At 38.9% G+C, this 25,155-nt stretch overlaps 1 protein-coding gene across 4 annotated transcripts in view; it reads right to left on the bottom strand.

Moving 5' to 3' along the window:
• Positions 1-25,155, bottom strand: part of PDE11A (phosphodiesterase 11A) — a 413,203-nt gene that overhangs the window by 204,536 nt on the left and 183,512 nt on the right. For all 4 annotated transcript variants that reach the window (XM_049615974.1, XM_049615976.1, XM_049615975.1 and 1 more), the window contains one exon: positions 9,706-9,770. In XM_049615974.1, coding sequence (XP_049471931.1) covers positions 9,706-9,770 — 65 coding nt within the window. The remainder of the gene's footprint in view (positions 1-9,705; positions 9,771-25,155) is intronic.

The following is a 25,155-nucleotide window of genomic DNA, read 5'->3' as shown; positions in this document are numbered from 1 at the left end:
AGGAAAATTTAAACTACACAAATTGATTATGTATGAAAGGAAAATTTGTAAGCAAAATAAGTTGCCTAAGACATTTCTAAAATTTCTTCAAACTCAGTGTCACTCTTCTGAATCACTTTTCAATATGGAGTCATCGATGTTTGCAGTTATCATCCTCTGAGCTCTCAGGATACCGAGGACGCAGCATCTACTAGAAGAGTGCTCTACTACTATCTCCAGGACTCTCTTCCAAACTGCCAGCACCCTCCTACAAGTTTTGCTGCTGCTGTTCTATTGAACTTAATAAGAAGTGTCCCTGGAAAAGTTTTTAGCCAAACCAGACTGATACTCTTTCCTGAAGTGATCTCTAGTTGGTTTGTAGGCAGAAATTTTAAGGGGTTGTTGTTGTCCAGCCATACCACCAGCACTTCTTTAACTGTGCACCCACACGTCTAAAACAGCATCAAGGGCTGCCTGGGTGGCTCAGTCAGTTAAATGTCTGACTCTAGGTTTTGGCTCAGGTCATGCATGATCTTATGGTTCGTGAGTTTGAGCCCCACATTGGGCTCTGCACTGACAGTGCAGAGCATGCTTGGGATTCTCTCTCTCCCTCTCTCTGTCTCTCTCAAGATAAATAAATAAATTTTAAAAAATAAATTAAATTAAAAAATAAAACTGCATCAAGACCTAACATAATTTGGAAGGTTATTTGGGCTCCTGGTCTTCTATTCTACATGGCTGTACGTTGCTCATTCATCAGCTCAGCTGCCCTATGGCCCCTTCTATAAGTAAGCCAGCAATATGTGTCGACTCCTACTTGTGCTTTAAACCTCTGACTTTCCCTATCTGCTACATCTCTCTGACTTCCCTTTCTGTCCTCAACTGGGAGAAAGCTCTTAAGTTTTTAAGAGCTCACAAGCGTGAGGAGACTGGGCCACCTAGATAATCCAGAATAAGCTCCCCATTTTAATGTCAATTGATTACAAATGCAAGTTTCTTTGGCCACATAATATAACATATTTATGGATATGACAACTGAAGGTGAGGGCCCGGGAATTCTGTTTCCCACATTTAGTTTGATTTTATTGTTTAAAATTAAATATGGTGGCAAGTTTTAACCATTTGACATTACACATGGCATCATGTTGAAATGCTATATTTTGTAATATATGTACTTTTTTAAAAAAGGTTTTTATTTATTTTGAGAGAGAGACAGAGAGAGAAACAGAGAGATAGAGGCAGAGAGAAAGAGAGAGAGAGAGAGAGAGAGAGAGAGAGAGGAGAGAGAGAATGAGTGGGGGAAGAGCAGAGAGAGAGGGAAAGAGAGAGAATCTTAAGTAGGCTCTGTGTTCTCAGCACACAGCCTGACGTGGGGCTCAATCTCACAAACCATGAGATTATGACCTCAGCCTAAATCAAGGGTTGGATGCTTAACTAACAGGGCCACCCAGGCACCCCTGTAATCTATGTTCTTGATGTTGATTATTTTAGCACTGTTGGCATTGACGGGCATGTCAAACAACACAGGGATTTTCTCAGCATCTTCTATTTGACTAAGTTCATAGTTTCCTCTTTTCTTTAATTGAATCACTTGTCCCTGGAAATTCAACAACTTCCAAAACATTGCAAGTTTTTAATAAAGAACAGCCTCGCATCATTCATGAAGTTGGTTACGCCAGCCTCTTACTGTATTAATTTATTGTGAATGCTTTGGCAATTTTTCTTGTCTTCAGTTGCATGACTTGGCATTGATAAGTGATCCTTCAGTATGCATTTCAGTAACAAAACATAGCTTCACTTCACCTCCTTATGAGTTTCTTCAGTTGTTGCTTTGCAAGAACATCTAGACTTGTGTCCAGTTTCCCAACAATAAACATTTTCATCACTAATATCAAATTTACACTCCATTTCTTGTTTCCTTGTTTTTCTCTGAAACAGTAACTGTTTATTTCAATGCCAGATCATAGTATAATCTTGTTAAAGATATATTAAACAACATCTAAACCCAATTAGGGCCTTGGTCTTAGTAGAGTGAACATTAGATGGCCAAGAGAATTTCTTCCAGACAGAAGCCTGCAGGAAGGCAGGGAGCACTGCCAGTAGCATTACTCTCACACTAAAAAATCCAACACTTAGTAACCTGCAAATGTGTGCAAATTACTTAACCTCTCTGAGCCTTAGGTTCCTCATTTGTAAAATGAGAACAATAAAGTCTAATTCATTGGGCATTCATGAAATTAACTTAACACAAATGTGACATACGAGTCTTTCAATAAGTTAGTTCTCTTTCCTTAATTGATAAAAAAAAAAAAATCACTATAATGCACAACAGTTGATTCATAGACTCATAGCCTCCCAGAACTTTGTTACTAGAAGAGACATTTACCAGCCATTATTTCATCTTCCTCCTTTAATGAGTGTATTAGTGTCCTAGGGCTGCCATAACAGATTGTTACAAACTTGATGGTTTCCAACAGAAGTTTATTCTCTCACAATTCTGGAGGCCAGAAGACCCAAATCAAGGTATTGGCAGGGTCATCTTCCCTCCAAAGGCTCAAGGGGAGAATCTTTCCTTGCTTTTTCCAGGAACAAGTGTTCCTAGACTTGTATATATCATTCCAGTCTCAGCTTCTGTCTTCACATGGATTTCTCTCCTTTGTCCCTTTATGTCTTCATCAGTCATTGGATTTACTGCCCACCCCATATCCAGCAAAATTCCACTTCAAGATCCTTAATCAACCCATTCTAAGGTTCCAGATGGACACAAATTTTGAGGCAACACTATTCAACCCACTGCATTAGGGAAACAAGTTTTACTGAAATAACATTTAAAAGAGAGCAAATTTCTAACCTTAAATATTTCTGAGTGTTCAAAGATCTCTTATTTTTTTCTATCTTTACATATTCAGAAGTGGTCTATAATAGTATAACTTTTTAATTTTGCAGGGTAAGAGCAACTGAACACAAGAGACTTTGGATTAGACACCAGAGTTCCAGTAACAACTGAAGACAGTAAGCAAAGGACAAAGTGGGTGTAATATTTTAAAAATGAGCACAACATATAGACAAATCTTTTACCTGTCCCATACTTGGGAATTCCTCACTGGCCATGTTTTCCCCACAAGTTTCAGCCTCTGCCCATGTTTCTCAGTCTCCTTAATTCTTGAAGACATGGTTTGCCTCTCCTTACTCCTTCATTTTTTTCCTGAAATTTCTTCTTCTTGGACTCTCTTTAAATTCAACCCTCTATATTGGTTTCCTATTGATGTTATAACACATTCCCACAAACTTAAGTGCCTTAAATAGCACAAAGTTATTATCCTACAATTTGTACCATTCTCTAGGAGAGAATCCATTTCCTTGCCTTTTCCAACTATGCACCTTGCCCACATCCTCCATGTCTCATGGCCCCATTCCTCCATCTTCAAAGCCAGCAATGGCAGGTCAAGTCTTTCTCAGACCACATCACTCTGACCTCTGCTTCTGTTTTCTCATCTCCTCCATTTATAAGGACCCTTTGGATCACACTGGGCCATTCAGATAATCCAGGATAATTCTCCCCATCTCAAGAGTCTTAATCAGACTTGCAAAATCCATTTTGCTGTGTAATATCCACAGGTTCCATGGATTAGGAACTGGATATCTTTGTGGAGCCATTATTCTGCCTGCCATTTGTCCTCATCTTTTCAAACAGAACATTTTAGCTCTCCACTCTCCAGGCTGACCTGCAATGCTGAAAGGCTCCTTAAACCAAAGATCTTGCCCTTTAGCTGTTCCGAGACTTCTAGCTTTATTTTTCTTCTCTCCTTCCAGTCACAACAAATGAAAAAATACAGCATAAAGATTAAATTGAAAAAAAAAAAAGGATTGCTTCCCACTAAAATACATTTTGTCCCCTCAACTCCCCTATTCTCAGAAGGCAAAAGTGGCTACAGAGCTTCGGTTTTAAATAATAATATTTCCACTATACTCCATTAAATGTGAAAAATACCCCTGTAGTCAGTTGTTACCTTCTAGAAACTTTAGACATTGGCTTTTTGGGTTTTTTAAATACCTTAAGTAGCATAGCTGTGAAAGTGCAATTTCCAAAGCAGCATCCATACTTATACCTAGGAAAACATCAACAGGATCCAGCCAAATATATTTCAAACTAAATACAAATTTGTTAAGATGACCATAAATGTTCTTTTCAATTTCTTTTTTATTTATGTATTTTGAGAGAGACAGAAACAGCGTGAGTGAGGGGAGGGGCGAGAGAGAGAGAGAGAGAGAGAGAGAGAGAGAGAGAGAATCCCTAGCAGGCTCTCTGCTGCCAACACAGAACTCAGTTGCGGGGCTCGAACTCACAAAGCCATGAGATCATGACCTAAGCTGAAACCAAGAGTCGGGTGCTTAGTCAAATGAGCCTCCTAGGCACCCCTCTTTTTCTATGTCTATGGTACATATGATCATTCACACTACGTGTTCCCACTGAGGATAGAAAAGAGGTTTTTAAAGGTTGGATAAGAGATCCAAGAAAGTTTATTCAGGCTGATTCACTAAATCTTCTTAAATTAGGCTTCATAGGAAAGGTTCTAATAGTGAGATCTGAGGAAGAGGAGCATCGAATGGATCAGATAGGATCTTTTTTTTTTTTTTAAGTCAGCATTGACAACATCAGTGATTGGAAATAATCAATGCATTAACAGTATTGTATTGTGAAAAAGCCAGGTACATATCTCTTTCTGATCTGTTCTGATTCTGGAAAAAACTGGAAAGTCATGTCCCATTCTGGGAAACAATATGTTAAGGACTCTGGCAAGCTGGAGCACATACACGGGAGAATAAAAAGGGTGGCAAAGAGTCTGGGGACCATGAAATATAAAAATTGTCTAAGATTAGCAATTTCTAACATGGAAAAGATAAGGACAGCAGATCCATGACAGTCTTCCAGTACTGAACCATTGCCACTGTGGTGAGGTAGTAGATTTAATCCCCTGGTGGCTTTAGCTTACCATTCCTCTAGTCCTTCATCCACTCTACTGCCCAGATAATTTTTCAAGACACAAATCTCAATGTCACTGTCTGTGATTACTCCCCTATGAGTAAGCATGTAGCCAATCTCCAGGCCAAGTAAAAGGGTTTGAGCATTTCAGAAGGATCTGATAAGACTCTTGCCCCAAACAGATGGCATTCTGGGCAACTGGATGCCCTTACAAGGAGTTAAGGGCCATCACCATCAATTATGATGACCTTTAGGACAACAGCTCACAGCCCAAATTAAAGATCCTGTGCCTTTGTTTACAATGTTTCCTCCTCCTGGAAGTTAGTTGTGTCACTAACTTTCCATTACCCTACAGGACCTAATTGAAGATTCACCACATCCAAGAACTTTCCCTGAACATCAGCTTCCATTTTTACCCAGATGAGTTGGGTGTCCCTCCTCTGTATTAAAATGCCACCTTGCACAAACCTTTTACAGAAAGTATTGAATTGCTTTGCAGTCACCAAGTCTACTTGATAGTAGAACATAAGAACCTAAACTGAGATACATCTGTATATGAAAATGCATTTATTTGCACAAAATAATGTGCATGGAGAGAAAGGGACTGTGAGGGGGAGGTTTTGAGAATCTAAACCTGGTGGCCAACATGGAAGAAAGGTGGGGAAACCAAGAGAGCAACTTAGTGGCTGGCCCTCAATCTGGGTTCCAATTCCTAAACCTGGCCCCGTGGACTAAGTCCAAATCCTATGGAGAAATAAGGGCTACACACAAAAGCTTTAGTAACTGAAAGATTTGGAAAAAATGAGGTACATGCAAGACTGTTTGGAGCCAAACCACAAACTATAACACATGGTAGGGAAAGTGAGCCCTCTTCCCACTTCTACACTCATTACCCAGATTTGCTCAGGTTTGAAAAGGCCACTGGTGCATCTGAGACAGTGCAATGAATTCTGGAGTGGGCAAGGAAGCCCCTGCCCAGAAGATGCTGCTCTGTTATGTCTATTTAGGAGTGGACACCTGGGGAAATGATGCAATAAAATTGTTTTGTTTTTGTTTGTTTAAATCTCGGGAACTTCCAGAACTACTTCAAGAGTGGCTTTTGCAAGGGGCTGGGTCTTACACTCAAGGGAGAAATGACCAAGCAGCCAAGTAAAAATTATCACTGTTAATGTGACTCTACTTACAGCCATGGTCTGGAGGCCTGATGAAATCTATTTATGGTTATATTAAATTCTTAAGCTACTCTTACACCCATTCATTGGCCTTGAGATCCTGGTTTTTAAAAAACTCCTGTAGCCCCACTACCTATCTGAGTTCCCACCACAGGGTAGGTATTCAACATACGGCTACTGAATGAAGAAATAAAACTAGTGAAAGAAGAACTATCTCTAATGGACAAATTTAGGACACATAGTTAGAAATTACAGGAATGCAAAGTGCCTTTCTAACAATTAGAAATCTCTATCAATAAATAAATAAATAAATAAATAAATAAATAAATAAAATAAAAATCTATCAGTGGGGGGCACCTGGGTGGCTCAGTCAGTTGAACATCCGACTCTTGATTTTGGCTCAGGTCATGATCTCATGGTGCAGACTCAGCATGGAGCATGGAACCTGCTTGGAATTCTCTCTCTCCCCCCACCTCTCTCTCTCTGCCCCTTCCTTACTTGTACTCTCTCTCTCAAAATAAATTATAAACTTAAAAAAAAAAAGGAAATCTCAATAAGCTTAAAAAGCTCAAGGTGACAGAGTGTGAATTTTATCACTGGAGGAGTTGTCAAGGATGCCCCTAGACGAGGTACATGCCTCATGGAGAGAAATGGATCAAACCATTTCTAACTCTCAAACTACTTGGTATTAGTTACATGAAGACAAAGAGGAGTGGGGCCATGACAAAGGAGGTAGCCCTACAGGGCAATATGTAAAAATGATGAGTCAGCAACAAAATTGGTTTTTAAAAAAAGTCGTCAAGGACTGTCTATAAAAATCAGCAAGCCTTAAGCCAGAATTCATCAGAATTAAACAAGTATCCTGAAACACTGTTGCATTGTGTCATAGACATTATCTTCAAAAGTTATTCTATTATAACTCTGAATGATGTCCAGAGGACTAAGGTTTCTAATGGACATTATCTATAGTGAAGACGCTAAGTGATGAAAGGTTAAAGGAAAGATTTACAATGTATTGAGAGCAGGCTGTGATTTGTAGACTCACAGCCTGTTTCAATGACTCTTCTACACCCTCTGGCGAAGTAAATGCTAGAGCCACTTGTCTTTATACCTTTAACTTCCAATAAATGACCGAAGGATCCCACATCTACAAGAGGGAAATTACTAGACAATGCAGAAAAGGTCTTCAGAGATAAATGAAGATTCTACAGTAATTTAAAGGCCACAAATAGAATGATGGAGAGTACTATTTCATAATGTCAAAGTTCAAAGGCACTTTTCAAATGTCTTTTTAAAGAAAATCTGACCTTTCTTTCTCCACTTCTTTCTTTCTTTATTATCAGAAAGTTAGCCAAGGGCAGTCTGGGCCTTGGGTCATTTCATTTTGACATGGAAATTCTTTCAGCATTAAAAATAATCAGAAGATCAGAAATATTTAACTCTGCATTGGCCAAGAGGACACATTCAGTAGCATAAAAAAGAACAACATCAAAGCACTAGGATTTCAAAGCTTGTGTTTTAATAACTCCATCAACCTCCCCCCCCACCCCACATATATATGAGGGAGAATTTAATGAGGCCATTACTAGCTAAAGGAGCAAGTATGAATATACATTTTTTTTCTAATGTATTTCATGTTATTTTACATGAAAATTTTAAGAAAACTGCTCAGGGGCGCCTGGGTGGCTCAGTCGGTTAAGCGTTCGACTTTGGCTCAGGTCATGATCTCGCGGTTTGTGAGTTGGAGCCACGTGTTGGGGGCTCTGTGCTGACAGCTCAGCCTGCTTCAGATTCTGTGTCTCCCTCTCTCTCTGCCTCTTCCCTGCTCTGTCTCTCTCTGTCTCTCAATAATAAATTAACGTTAAAAATTTAAAAAGAAAGAAAGAAAGAAAGAAAGAAAGAAAGAAAGAAAGAAAACTGCTCAGTACACCATTAGTAACTCTCTATCTTTTTAAGATGTAGATTAGATGACATGAGATATAGATGCAGACATAAATATGTTTTCATGAAAACAAAAACCTATTACAAAAGGTCCCCTTTCCCCCTTTTTAAGGTATAGTTTACAGACAGTAAAATTAAGTGTATAGTTCTACAAATTTTGATGAATGCAGTCATAAACCACCACCACAGCAAGATACAGAATAATTCCATCACATCCCCAAATTCCCCTCTGTCCCTTTGTAGTAAACCCCTCTCTCCATCTCCAGCTCTTGGAAACTACTAGTCTGCTTTCTGTTTCTATAATATTGCCTTTTCAAGAGCGCCCTATAAATGGAATTATATAGTATGTAGCAAAGACCTCTTTTAAATTTCATGCACTGAATAAAAATTAAAGTAACTAAATGAAGTGTCGATTTTAATGTACTGATTTCTATTTCCCAAACTTAAGGCAATAATAGATATATAAAATCAATTTACCCTTGAATATTACATCTTGAAGCAGGTAGTACCCAGGGAACCTTTTGAATACATCTACAGATCTTTAGGACTTCAATTTTGACATATTGAATCAAATCTCTCAGTGAGGGTTCTGAGAATTGTTTTTATCAAGTTCTCCAAGCTTCATTCTGACTGATCAGCCAGATTTGGGAAACATTAACCCAACAGACATTCACTATATGAGATTAACTACCAGGCAGTAAATTATGTGTGGCAATGGGGTTAAAGTTCAGAGGCTAGGAGAGGTTTATCTAGGTGACCTTGTCCTTGGATGTGGCTACCACTTATTGCCTACAGAACCTTTAATAAGTCACTTAAACTTGCTGAACCTTAGTTTTCTCCTCTGTCATGCAGGAGTAATGATGCTGACTTCATAGGATTATTTTGGGGGATTAAATGCATATAAAACTTTTAGATAGAACCTGGCATACTTAGTACTCAGTGAATGGAAGTGATTCAGTGATGCACATAGCATTGGTATCAGTATTAACATCATCATTATCATCATCATGCTGTCATATAAATGCTTTACTTGTCTTTCTCCACATTTCTGCATTTTGGTCAATTTCACTATTATTTAGCCCTTCTTCTAGAAGTGACCAAAGTAAACAGAATCCTCTTTTGTAGCAGCCCAACTAGTGTTCAGGGCAGTTCAAAGCTAATAGAAATTCACTGACTGTCCCCACCCCTCACTTTTACCTCAGAGATACAAATGGGTACAAAAATGAATTACGGGATTCACTCTTTCCTAAGGGTATATTATTGGCCAAATATAAGCAAACAAAAGGGAAGGAGAGAAGCAAAGGGCCAGAATAAAGCAGAAAATTAGGCTGTCTTTGTAATTAGGAAATATCTAAAACTTGACTTCATTTGTTTGCAGTTTTATACTGCAGTGTATACACATGTATTTTTCAGCTATAGTTTCTTAAAAATTTTTACTATTGAAGAATAGTTGACATACATAGGCAACAGTTTTTATTTAAGCCATGAAATATAGAAGAGTGATGATATTTAGCTGCATTTGCTGATCTAAAGAAAGAACTCCTATCCTCACAGGATTACACAATGCTGCCAACACCAAGGACCAAAGACCAGGGGGCAAAAGACAAACCTGAAACTCACAAGCCCTACCTGTTCTCAGCATCAGCGCTGCACTTTGGGGACATCAGTTCAAAGGATTTGGTAAACTTCACCACCTGCCACACAAAAAGACATAAATCCAAGTCAATTAAAGCTTTCTTACAGCTTAAAATAATTCAATAAGCAGTTTTTGTCTTTATAATGATGATTACAATAATTGGAGATTAAAGAGCAATTTTAAGTAGAGAAATCCCAAGGGACAGAAGAACAAAATTCTATCTTACATTTTGTATTTTATGTCTAACATGGCTTACATTGACAAAGTTTTATACAATTTACTAAATATGTGTATCTGTTTTTTCAAGTTTTTATCTAAATTCCAGTTAGTTAGCATATAGTGTAGTATTAGTTTCAGGTGTAGAATTTATTCAAAACTTCCATATAAACACCAAACACAAGTGCACTCTTTAATTCCCATAACCTATTTAACCCCCACCCCTCTGCCACCTCCCTTCTGGTAACCATCAATTTGTTCTCTGTAGTTAAGAGTCTGTTCTTGGTTTTCCTCTTTTTTTCTTCCCAATCATATGTGGAATTTAAGAAACAAAACAAATGAACATAAGGGAAAAAATTATATGTATGCATATTTTTTTAAATTTATTTTTGAGAGAGAGAGAACAAGTGGGGTAGAGGCAGAGAGAGAGACACACACACACACAGAATCTAAAGCAGGATCCAGGCTCTGAGCTGTCAGCACAGAGCCCAATGCAGGGCTTGAACTCGTGAACTGTGAGATCATGACCTGAGCTAAAGTTGAACACTTAACGGACTGAGCCTTCAGGCACCCCTACTATGTATATATTTTTACAATGAGGTGCATACTATCTTGTGGCAGTCCTGCCAAGGGATATCTCAATCGAAAACATTAAAAAATTTTTATTGCCCTTTGAACAATCCAATCACTATCCATAGAGAAGAAAGAGGAGACAAAATACCGCTCGAAAAGGATGGCCTCCATCAACCCCAGGCTCCCAAAGTTGCCTTCCCTGGTTTACCATTGTTCTCAGGTGAACATTTTGTTGCCACCAACCCCACCACCTCTGCTCCAAGGCTAAAGAAGAGAAAGCTATCTTCTTCAAAGATCTTTCCTAGTGTGGACACTTCCTCCTTCACCTGTCTCGTGAAATTGGCATACTCGGTGCAAGAACCTGGTCAAGACTTATTACATTGAAAGAAAATTACGGACACAGAAAAAGTAAAGGTAGTTTTTCTTATTATTAGCTACTATTGAGTTCTTACTATAAACCAGGCTGTACATCAGAAGCTTCTTGGACTATTTAAGTTCCTTATTATGATTCTAGAAAGCAGAGACTTTTCTCGTCAGTATACAGAGGAGGAAACCTCTCCATAATTTTTAAGAAACTTTCTGAATTTCACACAACTACCTGGGGCACCTGGGATTAAAGCAAGTCTGCGTGATTCTAGAGTGCCAGCTCTTTCAACAGCACTAAAAATTTGGGGTGGGAAAAGCACCATTTCTGGCCCTCTTTTGACAAGCTATACCACGTGATAGAAAAATGAGTCTCTTACACTGAGAGGAGTCATCTGAATGTCACTGGATGCTTCCAAGGTTGACATTTAGACTTGCCTTAGCTAGATGCAGTCATGCTTCAAAGGCCTTTTAAATTAGCCACTTATGAGGAATTGATGGGCACCTGAGAAAATGATTTGGAAACTGGGAATAGATTAAATATTAAAATAGCTTTATCAGTGAGGTAATGAACCCAAACTAAGAAAATGCAACATTAGGGAAAAGATAAAAGAAAAGCCCATCACAAAGAAAATTGTGTGTGATTCATTGAATGCAGGGCAGTGACAATAGAACAACTACAAGCAAATACCCTTGATAACTACAGAACACATTTCTTTTCATATACTAATGTGAATTGGGCCTCTACAAAATCATTCATTGTGACCAGTTTTATTTTCTAAAGATGGCCACAACAATACCTTTTATCCCACACTCTGCTACGATATGACCCTGCCACCCTCTTAACCAAGTGGTAGGGTCTATGTTCTTTCCCCTTGAATCTAAGTGGGCTTCTGACCACTTTGACCACTAGAGTATATAGAATGGATGTGGTGTGCTCTCTAAGACTGTCATAAAAGCCAATATGGCTTCTGCATTATCTGATGGAATACTTAGGCCGAGAGGCCTGAGGTACCGTGTAAGAAGTTCAGCTACCCTAAGGCCACTATGCTGAAAGGGAGCCAAAAACCACATAGAGAGGTATGATATAGATGCTCTGGCAAGAAGCTCCAGTCTTCAAGTCATGCCAGCCTAGGAATAAGACATATGAGTGAATAAACCAGATGATTTCAGTTCCCTGCTATGAAGTCACCCCTGATCTCCATGTTTTCCCAACTGTGGCCCCAGACAACCTGAAAAGAGGCAGGCCATCCTTGTGATGTCCTCTCCAGATTCCTGATCCATGGGACCTTTGAGCATAACATGATTGGTTTAAGCCTCTAAATTCTGGGTTTATTTGTTACACAGCAAAAATAACCAGAACATTTATCTGAATTAAGGACTTAAACAGAAACCAATCACTTAGAAATCACCATCCAATTGCAATACTCTTGGGTTTCAAAAGTTAGCAAGCTACAAAGAAACTATTTCCTATCACCAAATAATAAATCCCTCAAACTATACCCCAAATAATTTTTAAAGCTAAAACAATAATAAGGTAAATAATAGTAACATTTCATTTCTGTTTGCCTAATGGAAAATTGTCACAGATTTTAAAAGGAGAAGTTAGTCCTCTGTCTCTGCTTTGATCTCTCATCATATGTGATTTCTTTCCATTATTTTGTTAGATGATAGAAAATTCATGTCCTATTTTTATCATGTTTATGGACTGTATGTTTGTGTCCCCTAAAATTCATAGGTTGAAGCCCTAATCCTCACTGTGATGGCATTTGGAGATGGGGCCTTTGGGAGGTGATCAAGTCAACAGGTGAAGCCTCATAGGCATTAGTGCTTTTATAAGAAGAAGCAGACACAGCTTGCTTCTTCTCATTTCTCTGCTGTGAGAATACTATGAGAAGGTGGCCATCTACAAACCAAGAAAACTGACCTCACCAGACACAAGATCTGCTAGTACCTTGATCTTGGACTTCCCAGCTTCCAGCACTGTGAGAAATACATGTTTGTTCTTTAAGCCACCCATTCCATAATAATTTGTTATAGCAGCCTGAACTAAGACAACTATATTTTACCTTTTTGCTGCAAATGTGTATGAGGCAATTTGCACAATTATGACCAATCCTTTATGTAGGTATCAATGTTTACAACATACTGGTAAGGTATATATTATTATCCTCACTTTATTTAAAGGAAATTAAGGCTCAGAGAAGTTAAGTGGTTTCCTGGAAACCATATAACCAATACCCTGCAGAATTGGGATTTGAATTGTATCAGTCTGATTCTACAGCCCCACTCTTCCCACTACTCACTGCTTTTGTCAACATGAGCAAGTGGTATTGTGGGGGCACTTGGGTGGCTCAGTCAAGCATCTGACTCTTGATTTTGGCTCAGGTCATGATCTCATGGTTCGTTTCATGAGTTCAAGCCCCATGTGGGGCTCTGCACTGACAGTGTGGAGCCTGCTTGGCATAGTGTCTCTCCTTCCCTCTCCCCCTCCTGTGCTTATTTTCTCTGTTTCTCTATTTCTCTCTCAAAATAAATAAATAAACATTAAAAAAAAGTGGTATTGCAACACCACATTATTTGGACATGCCTCCTTCAGAGCCAGAATAGTTAGATAAACTCTGCCTTTATTTATCAATTCTATAAATATATTTTGAGTATCTATTAAATGCCTGAATTTGAATAAACAGACTTAAAGTAGCTTGAAGTAAAATACTTGGCCTAATATACAACCAATCAAATTACCAATAAACTATTAACCGTTTCTGCATTGGGAAATCAAAAAGGAGATACCTTTTAATTCCCTGACCTGACAGATGAGATTAAACTCTCCAACATTACTAGGAATACTTCATTTGGCTTCCTTTTTACTATTGATTAGAATACTCTGCAACTCTAAAAGGATACATATTAATTTCTGAAAAAGTGAAGCAATGCAAATTGGGTTGTAATGGGGAGTAAGTCCCCCTTGTGGGATTATTAAGGATCACTCTGACAAAGCCACAGAAATTATACTTGGAAAGGCATGCGAAATTAAAGAGTTTATCACAGGTCCTAGAGAGCGTGGTATGCTCAGAGGGTCACATAAAGTCACCCAAAGCTAAAAGTTTGGTCACTGCATGCAGAGAAAGAACACAGCAAGGACTCGTGGGTCCGTGCCTTCATTGGAGTCAGAGATAAAGTAGCTTGTGGCACTTGGGAAGCCTTTGGATAATTTGAATGTAACTGGGTCAACATGGAGAGGAGGGAAGGGGTAAATTGGGAAAGTCATCAGGAGGCTTACCACTGAAACACACAAGGTGAGGATGGGCACCCAGAAATGGGCAATAACTAGGTAAAAGTTAAAAACAAGCAGGGTGAGTGCAGGCACTCAGGGAGTCATTGAGGCCACAAAGAACAGCTTGACAGTACACGAATGAATTTTCTCCGGGTAGAAATACAAATGATTTCTGTGCAGTAGGAAAGCCCATAGTTACAATTTTATTGTCCTGGATGATAGTAACCATTTTAGAAATCTAACCTAATAATCTTACCCCAGCAATTTTTCAGTGCCTATTTTAGGGCTAACTTTACTATCTCACTTGGTTTCTCTCTTTAATGAGTGAAATAAATCTTTGATACATGCTTGCTTTAGATTTATGCAAGGGTTAGGTTTTTAACTTTTTAAAAACTGTTCTTTGACACAACAGATATATACCGAGTATATGTATGTGTCAAATAAAGCAAGGCACTGGGGGCACATGTGGGAAAGTAAAACAAAAAAATCTCTGCATGCATGGAGTTTACTTTACAGTAGGGAGCTTAATTTACCCTGGGCTCCTCGAAACTAGTGCTTCCTGGAATAAGAAGTGAACTTCTGCTTTCCACATCTTAAGAAAACAAACCTGGGGGATGTTCAGAGATTAAAAGAGAATAAAGATCTTTAAAAAATGTTTTTTGTTTTTTTTTTTTAAAAAAACCCCCACTAGAAATGGAATAGAATATCCTGGAATTTTAAAGCTATAAAACTTAGAGATCTAGAATGACAAAGAGAATGGCTAAAACAAACAAATACCTCTAGATGAAATGTCTGTGTTTGAACTCCTGAAATGTATAGGACTTTTTAAAGCTGCCAAAAGGAAGAAACGCTTTTTTCTAAAATGTTGAAACTTTTTATTTCAACATAAATCATATGCTATAAAGAAGAACAGGGTCAAACATTTTGTTTTATTTTACTTTATTGATTTTATTTTCTAAATTCATGTTTAATGAATAAAGGGAAAGTCAAGGATTGTCTTTCAAATTTAGCACTCCATATCATGGAGAGTACTAGTTATGTCCCCCAATAAACCAGTCCGTGGCATCCTGATCAAAGCAGACACTGGATTCATGAACCATAGTGTTGACCGTGTGTAATAAAGAATTAACCTTACCCAAAGAAACGTCTCGCTTTTGTCTTCAATTGCTGGGAGATAACTGCTAAGCCCTTGGAATGTCCAGCCTTTATAAAAGTGTCTCTGTTTACCTGGACACCTTAGACCAGCCAGTTAGTAACAATGTAATTGAGCTACACAAAGTGGTGGTAGTGGGGGGGGGGGGGCGCTTTGGGTCATGTGGTATTAGCTCACCTCTGGAGGGAATGGAGACTGAGGTCAGTTATGTAGGTTGTCAAATATGTTTTGGTGATTAAGCCCCAATAAAGACCTCTGGATACCAAGGCTTGGGTCACCATCCTGGTTGGCAATACTTCATGATGTACGTTGTCACATATTATTACCGAGAGAAGGTAATGATATCCATGACTCCATGGAGAGAGGACAACTAGAAGCTCCACATTTAGAACCTTCCTGGACTCTGCCTATGCATCTCTCCTTTGGCTAATTTTAATCTGTATCTTTCCCCACAATAAATCATAACCATGAATGTAACAGCTTTCAATGAGTTCTAGGAGCCCTTCTAGCAAATTGTTGAGCCTGAGTATTGGGAACCCTTGAACTTATAATTGGTATCAGAAGTTAGGGCAGCATTATAGATTATGTTCCCTTACTTTGTACCTTATATGATAATTCATAGGTTCTCATGTCTGTAGGAGAAAAATGAGAATAATATCGACTGGTCTTCGGTTAAATATTGATTACCTAATACATATCGATGTGTACTGGATGACAAACAGATATGAAAAATAGTAAATAAGGTCTCTAACCTTTAAATAATATGTTAAAGGGGGAAAATTTTTAAACTTAAGGGTCAGGAAAATTTTCTTGATCAGTTGACATGATTCCTTCTGCTAAACAAACAGAATTATAAAATGTATTAAGTTTTTTTTTTGTTTTTTTTTTTTTACCTTAGCTATTAGGAAGCTCAGAGCAAAGCTTTAGTTTCAAAGTTTTATCTTTTTGCAGCATAATTTGGTTTTGAGTTTGTTGATTTTGTTTGGTTTTACTTATAACATCTACTTTCTCTTTCTCCCTTTTTATTTGAAATTTTGCATTTCATTTTGTCATGCGTCTGGTACCTAATAAGCACTCAGAAAATATCTGCTCACTATGAATTTTCGCTGAAAGGTGGCTTAAGTGCTCTTCATAATTAATTGAGTAAAAATGTAAACAGACAGGAGATAAAGTACTTACATACTTGAAAAATGTATACAGTGTATAAAAATATTTTACACATGAAATAACATAAATTTGCTTATGTAAAACTAATTACATTTGAACGTTAGTATAAGAGAGGATTTTTCAGAGGCATAGGAAGGGATTCTGGAATGGTGGGTAAGAGAAATACAATATTTAAGGGCCTCCAGCTGATAGCAAACAACGCAAGAAAAAAAGAGAAGGAGGCTTGGATCACATCCAGACAGTGGTCAAATATGAACAGAGCACTGAAACTGTGAGGACAAACCCACTAATCACTGTAAGCCAGATAAGATCAAGAAAGTAGTGAAGCCCCAGACCCAGTTCCATAAGGTGTATAAAGTTAGTCTGGTTCCAGGTGACCTGACTATAAAGGGCTCCAAGTCCATTTTAGAATGGATTTACCTCAGAAATCCTAGTCTAGACCAAACTGTCGGGAACCTAGGGCTGCCGGTGGAATCTCCTTACAGATTTTCTAAATTTAGGTCAATTTGAGATTAGACTCACCCATCCATGAACCCTCAAAGTCATCAGAATAGTGGGTCCTTATTAAGGTGACATGCACATGTGCCTTGGTCCATGCTGAGGACAGCAAGATGAAGAGCAGGCAAGTGATACAATTCTGGAGATGCCGACTGATCAGCGTGCTTCTCATTCCTCTAGAGCAAGAGTGGGCAAGGGAGTCTGTGGGCCAAATCTGCCCCACCATCTGTTTTTATAAATAAAATTTCATTTTAACAGAGCCCATCCATTAATTTAAATGTTATCCATGGCTGCCTTTTGCTCTAACAGTGTAGTTGACTGCTTACAACAGAGACCATATAGGCCACGAGGCCTAAAATATTTACTTAGCTGGTCTTTCATTGAAGAGTTTGCTGACTCCTGGTCTAGAGCCATCTCTGGACCAGGTCACCTAGTTATATTTTGGTACACTGTTAATGGCTGGTGATAGATTAATGTATGTATATTCCTATATAATTTATCCATAATTTAGAATGTGGGTCCCTGGAGTCAGAATCTTCACATCTGAAATAAGACCGTAATGATGGAAATTTTAGACACCATGGTAAGTGGTGGGGGATATACTTGAGGACATGCATATGTGCCAGTTGTCATGAACTGCCCACTTTTATAAAGCCTATTGTCTTGATACAATTATTAAAAGTGCCTCCTTTTACTCTCAAAAAGTATCTTTGTTTGAAAAGCAAAACTCTAGGCAGGCATGCCTCAAACAACTTCTATATTTAAAACATATTTATTAAAAATATAATGCATTCAAGTAGAAAACAATTTATGGTCAGTCACCTGGATTTAAAAATGAAGCAGCGGGGCGCCTGGGTGGCTCAGTCAGTTAAGCATCCGACTTCGGCTCAGGTCATGATCTCGCGGTTCGTGAGTTCAAGCCCCGCGTCAGGCTCTGTGCTGACTGCTCAGAGCCTGGAGCCTGTTTCAGATTCTGTGTCTCCCTCTCTCTCTGACCCTCCCCCGTTCATGCTCTGTCTCTCTCTGTCTCAAAAATAAATAAACGTTAAAAAAAAAATTTTTTAAAAAATGAAGCAGCAAAAAAACAGCCAAAATATTTCAAAGCAATTTAATGGGATATACAGTGCCACTGTGGAGATTATGACCAATAAAAAAAAAACAGACAAAAGCATAAAAGGAGACAATAAAACCCATGCTTTATTCTTGACTTGGACCAATGGTATAGTTCTCAGTTTCATTAATTTTTTAAAATTTATTCTCCAAATCCAAGTCTGATTTTATAATAGATGTATTAAATGAACCTAGGTTAAATAAATAAATACACACATTCACATCCACTAAGTAAAAAGTGAGTCTTACAAGAGAAATATCAGAAGCGGTTTATAGGTCAATGAAACTGAACAAGTGGTTCCAAGCTCTGCTGGCTGTTGATCAGCCCTGATTATCACACCCTGGGGAAGGCAGTACCCATGCCACAGTGAAGTAAACAAAATATCCCCAAGCATCTCTGCCTGTTCTTTGGAAAAGCTCCACGGACAGAAGTCTTTTTGATTTGGATATTTATCAAGCACTAGTTGGTCTGGTTTCTCTCTGTTTTTTTTTTTTAATTTAAAAACAACTTAAAAAATTGGGGCGCCTGGGTGGCGCAGTCGGTTAAGCATCCGACTTCAGCCAGGTCACGATCTCGCGGTCTGTGAGTTCGAGCCCCGCGTCAGGCTCTGGGCTGATGGCTCGGAGCCTGGAGCCTGTTTTCGATTCTGTGTCTCCCTCTCTCTCTGCCCCTCCCCCGTTCATGCTCTGTCTCTCTCTGTCCCAAAAATAAATAAAAAACGTTGAAAAAAAAAAAAATTAAAAAAATAAATAAATAAATAAATAAATACTGTGCTCAAATAGATATTCCTGCCACCAAAAAGAAAATGGGAATGATCTAATAATCACCATTTTTTCATTAGTTTTCTTAATCCATATTTTTTCCACAAGAAGACTATTCTATAGGGCAAAAGACTGTAAATGATCATCCACTGCCATCCTTCTTGATAAATTTCTCACTTATGCTGAAGAGTAATTTACTCTAATCACTTATTCACTCAATCAATATTTATCAAATACTTAGTGTACAGGCACTCTTATGGGCTTGGAAACATCAAGGGGCATAAATCATGTCTTGTCTTTTGATGGACCAACAACATAGTACAGAGGAGGAAATAGTTCACAAAGGTATAATTTCATCACAATATATGTTCAAATTTCTACAAGTGCCCAGAAGAAGATGTAGAAGAAGACTTTGCGTGAACTATGTCTTAAAGGGTTGGCAGGCATGCCCTAGGCAGAGTAGCGGGGGAAGCTTTCCAGGCTGAAGGACTAAACAGGTCAGAGTGTAAGCTGAAAACAGAGAGAACACTCAAACGGGTTTAACTGAACCTAATTCAATAAAGGGACTAGTTACAGAAGTGTGGGCAGGGTTAAAAGAAACCAGTAAGAAATTGTGACGTTCCCAGGAACTAGCAAATTTGGAAAGCAGTTAACATCTCTAGGTCTAAAGGAGCAGTAAACACCCATAGGTCACAGGGATTAAGGGAGAGAAGGAAGATGGCAGGAGGGAGGGAACAGTGTTATTGCTGTTCTGAAGACGTTAGAGCTATGGAGAGGGTTCTTGGAAGAATCAAGCCACCTCTACAACTGGCAGAGAAAGAACAAGAGGAATAATTATTTCTCTCTCCTCCAGCCTTTACACCTTCTGCTGATCCCTCTTGTTTGTCAAACTCAACTGGAAGCCAGTGGACAAGAAAGCCCACTGCCTTCAAGGGCACTGAGCTAAAGACAGAAAGATCAATAATAGATGGAGGGACAGGCATTTGCAGAGAATATTATAGAGTTGACAATGTTGAACTTCACCTGAGCCCTGCTCCCCAAAACACAGTAATAGTAAAGAAATCCTCCCTACCACTTTGTCTTCCAAAATTGGCTAACCTCAAAGGACCACCCTGCCCTAGCATATTCTAAAATAACACCTGTCTCCATCCTTCCTTCCTTTTCTTTGAGATGTTCCTCAGAAAAGAATGTTCTCCCTATTGCAATACCTGGATGAAATTATCTCCCTAAATTTTCTGGTGCATTTTCTCTTCCACAAGAACAATATGTACAAAGACACAGAGACAAATGTAAGCATAGGCTGACCATGGAGGGGGGTGGTGATAGAGAAGGAAGAAAGGGATAGGGTGAGGCTGAGGACCAGAAAGGACCTCCGAAAGGTAAGTTGGGGAGCAGAGGAGATGAACTTGTTATGTTGGGCAGTTTGAACTTTATTGGGTAGGGGGTACCTGGGCGATTCAGTTGGTTAAGTGTCTGACTTTTGATTTCGCTCAGGTTATGATCTCAAGGTTTGTGAGACTGAGTCCCATGTTGTGCTCTGCACTGGCAGCTTGGGAGTCTCTCTCCTTCTGCCCCTCTCCAACCCATGTGCACATGTGCGTACTCTCTTTCTCTCTAAATAAATAAATAAATAAATAAATAAATAAATAAATACTTAAAGAAAACACAAAGCTTTTGAACTGTATTGTGTAGGCAAAGTTACCAAATGTTCTGAAGCATGTAGAGGCAGATGCATGTTTCAGAAAGAGAACTGGAAGGAGTATAAAGAATTGATGGAAAGGAAGACTACCCTATTTACAAGTGAAGAAATGAGTCAAGAGGAAAATGTGGAGGTAAGAGATTAGTAAAGACAGAGTAAAGCCAGTGGTTGAAGAGGTGGGAGGAAGGGGCTAGAAACAGGGTTTCAACATAAAAGCAACAGAACTTACAAATGGTTGAATATAAATAGTAAGAAATACTTAGAGGCTACTGTGTGGTTTTTAGCTTGAGTTACTTACTACATGATGATGATTCTATTAACTGAAATAGGAAATCTCAGAAGTGTTAATGATTTGGGACAGGATGTGGTAGACATGGTCAGTGAGGATTGAAGTTCAGAAGTTGGATGGGGAGCCTGGGTGGCTTGGTCGCTTAAGCATCCGACTTCGGCTCAGGTCATGATCTCACGGCCCATGAGTTCGAGCCCCGTGTCGGGCTCTGTGCTGACCGCTCAGGGCCTGCAGCCTGTTTCAGATTCTGTGTCTCCCTCTCTCTCTGCTCCTCCCCTGTTCATGCTCTGTCTCTCTCTGTCTCAAAAACAAATAAACGTTGAAAAAAAAAAGAAGTTGGATACACACACACACATTTAACACATATAAATGATTAATGATCTGAGTTAATACATTGACATAAAATTATTAATAAAGTGAGTTAATATAACAAATATATAATGATATATTAATGATTAGTGATGTAAGTATATATATGTATACATATATACATACACATATACATATACATAAAACAATGATTCTTTGGATAATCATCAGAGTTTTTTAGTTACTTGCTATTTTGCACTCTTGAAAAAGCACTTGGAACAAAAATCAAAAAGAATTTACATTGGCTTCCTTATAGGGAAAAGGAAAGTTAAAGAAAGGTGGGGAAAATGGAAAGAAAGTGAAATAGAAAGGAAAGCCTGAAGCAATTTTTGCCATCCACTTCAAATGGAGGGGACTGAATTAATTATAGGCTGTTCCAGAGCAATCAGATAATGATTACCTCCATCTCTTTCTCTCAAGTGTTGGATTCAGGAAGATCATTTAGTTCAATGGCTTAATTGTGCATGTATTTACATAAGAACCAAGAAGTTAAGGAACATGTTAAAAAATAGGGATAGCTTATGCTTCATGGTTTAGGAAGTGAACTCCCGAAACGAGCATCATAGTTACAAGCTCAGTTATAAAGTACTTGATGGAGTTCTGCTTGTGCAATAGTTGAGCCATCAGGATGATCCATGAAAGAACACTTGTAAATACTAGTGCTGAGACAATGCCTTAGGACTTTACGATTAAAATGTCTGCTTCTTGCTTTCCTTGACTAAGCACAGAAAGAAATAGAGATAATAGTAAATATATGAGCTAGAAAGAAACTAACAGAAGGGATAGGAATTGCTTAGCCAGGTTCATGGAATGGAATAACATTACGCACAGAATATTCAGTTCGAGGGACTAAATATTTCCTAATGTCGACAGTAGCTAGAACAATCTTTCTGTTTTTCAGTCTAATGGAAAATACCATTGACAAACTCACTTAAAACTGATTGACTAAAACACTTAAGGGAAGCAAAAGAGGGTAAAATATTAATTTTGGCAGGAGAAGAGGCTGGAAAGGCATTCCTTGTTTCCATTTTTGGCATCCACTGAGTGAACTGGCCAGTTAACACCTGCCTACCCAGTTTCAAGACCATGAAGGCAGGGGCTCCTGGTAGCTCAGTCAGTTAAGCATCTGAGTTCACAAGTTTGAGCCCCACATGGGGCTCTGTGCTGTCAGCACGGAGCCCGCTTTGGATCCCCTGTCCCTCTCTCCCTCTCTCTCCCTCCCCTGCTGGTGTTCTCTCTCTCTCTCTCTCTCTCTCTCTCTCAAAAATAAATAAACATTAAAAAAAAAAAAACACCATGAAGGCATCTCTAAACATTGAGTTAAAAGCTTGATGAATCAAAGCATCTATAACTAGATTTCAATTTCCTTTCTTCCTCTTTCCCGCAAATGAAGAAAAGGCCAGGAAGTAGCATACATCTGCAATAACCAGCTTTTTAAATATTCAAATCCCAAGTCAACTATTAGAAGCTTTGTTTCCAGGAATGATTCTAATAAAATAGAGAAAAGCAAAATTTATTTATAGACAAAGGAAACTTTAAGCAGATTTTTTTTTCCGGAAATGATACATTTTTCCCCCTGATTGTAAAAGTAGTATATGGACTGCCAGTAGAGATGTCTAGAAGTTAAATGTTTTGACACATCTGTTCTCTTCCCAAAACAGAGCAAAGATTGATAAAATACAGAAAGAGAAAACAAGAAAGACATGTTAGAGGTTAAAAAGCAGAAAAAAAGAGAAGGGCAGGACAGCAGAGTGTAAGGAAAAGAAAAGATCTCTAAAGGGCCAAGCCTGAAGACAGGCCTACTGCACCCCAAATCCAGACACAGGCAGGCAGCAATGATCGGAATTTCAGCTTCTACTGGGGTTGGGGAACTAAAAAGGTTCCCTTGAACCAGGTGACCTATCTTTACCCCCAGAAAATGAACCACGTTGCTTCTGGCTTAGTGTGAGCCAGCACACAGCAGGAGACCCAACATAAGGCCTGGTTCTTGACTAGAGGCCAAGGAACTGCACAGACTATTAGACATGGAGGGAGAGTATAAGAGAGAACCAAAGAAAACAATGGCACAAACAAACAAACAAAACACCCTCTCATCAAAATGAGCTCCAATCCCAAATTCAAAAACACATGAACAGTTCCTATTAATACAGACACCTAAATCGACAACCTACAGAATCAGACAAGAAGATGCTGATAAATCCCAGTTATGCTGAACATTTGAACACACCTGTATCAGAGAATGAAAGGGGAAGAACAGAAAAATATTAAGAATATGAATGATTTGTTCTCAACCAATGGATCTCGAGGGAAAGTCAGCTGGAGAAACCTCTTCTGGAAAAGACTTTCTTCCCTGAGAAAAAGAAACATGAACAGAAGTTTTCCTTTTCTCTTCTCCTGGGACACAGTTACATGAAGACATACTGCCTGGAGCTGTGCCAGCCTCCTGGATCATGAGGATGAAAGCCAGTCGAGCACTGAGACATCCACAGGAAAGTGGACAGAGCTACCTTGCTGATTACATCATCAGGCTACTGCACCACCCGCAGCCACCTCCTGCAGACTTCTCATATAAGACACAGACGTTCTCATTGTTTAAGCCATTTTCCCCTTATATATTGTATTACTTGCAGAAATCGCCCAAACTGGTATGTAAATTAAAGCAATTTCAATCAGTCTATAAAGAATTTCTCACAGAACTTGATAACCTGCTCTTAAAATTTATATTAAGGAGCAACAGGCCAAGAATAAGCAGGCCGATTTTAAAGAGAACAGCACTGAGGACTTGTTCTCAGATATCAAAGTGTATTACGAAATTACAGAAACCGAGACAGTATGATACTGGTGCAGAAATAGACAAATAGACTAGTGAGCTCAGAAACAGACCCAGGTATATATGGAAACTTGATATAATACAGAAGTGTCATTACAGAGTGTGTGTGTGTGGGGGGGGGTAACACAATGGGTTATACATATAGGGCCTTACACTATACACAAAAAATAAATTCTAGATGGATATGAAGACCATAAATACCAGATGGGTTAAAGAAAATATAAGACAATGTTATTATAACATGGAGGCAGATAGTTTTTTTAAACAAAACTCTTAAAGCACAAATCAAAAAGGAAATTGATAAACTTGACACATTATAGTTAAAATATTCCTGGGGTGCCTGGGTGGCTCAGTCAGTTAAGCGTCTGACTTCAGCTCAGGTTGCAGTCTCACTGTTCCCAAGTTTGAGCCCCGAGTCGGGCTCTGTGTAACAGCTGGGAGCCTGAAGCCTGCTTCGGTTTCTGTGTGTGTGTGTCTCTCTCTCTCTGCCCCTCCCCACTCAAAAATAAATAAACATTAAAAAAAATTTAAGGTTAAAATATTCTTCACAACCAAGACACCTGTTGGGAGAGGCCAGCCTCATGAGCCCTGAGTGCACAGTCTTGCTTTTGTTTGCTGAATTGTGCAGCATCAGATTTTGGCACCTGGTATCCAGTTCTGTCTGGCTTCTCCTTCTGTACTTGGCATGACCGTGTCTGGCGTCCTTCCCGTAACTGCTATCACACAACCAGGGGGAGTCTGACGTTTTGAGAAGTCTTTGGTGGGAAGTGTGCTAAAGAAGAGCATGGCACTGATGGGGTTTCTACCTGGTGACCCACGTGTATATAACCTCACTCCTGCCTTCAACCCTCCCACAGCAACCCAGGCAGTCCCTTGCCAAAAACTCTTTACAGCTTTTAAAACAGTACCAAGCAGATTAGTCTCCTCTTTTTGCACATAGCTGACTTTTACCTCTAAACCTTGGCCCTCTAGATTAGAGGAGCTCATCCTCACTTTCAAGGGGAGGGGATGGGCAAAGAGAAGAAATTGTGTAGAGTGGCCTGGAATTTTCTGCTCTAATCCCACCATTACAGTCTGAGAATTTTCAGCTGTGGTAGCAAAAAAGTCTTTTTAACTTTCAGTAATATATCAACACCT

This window comes from Panthera uncia, assembly GCF_023721935.1.
Source record: "Panthera uncia isolate 11264 chromosome C1 unlocalized genomic scaffold, Puncia_PCG_1.0 HiC_scaffold_3, whole genome shotgun sequence".
NCBI lineage: Eukaryota > Metazoa > Chordata > Mammalia > Carnivora > Felidae > Panthera > Panthera uncia.
This window is presented reverse-complemented; position numbering and strand designations above follow the sequence as displayed.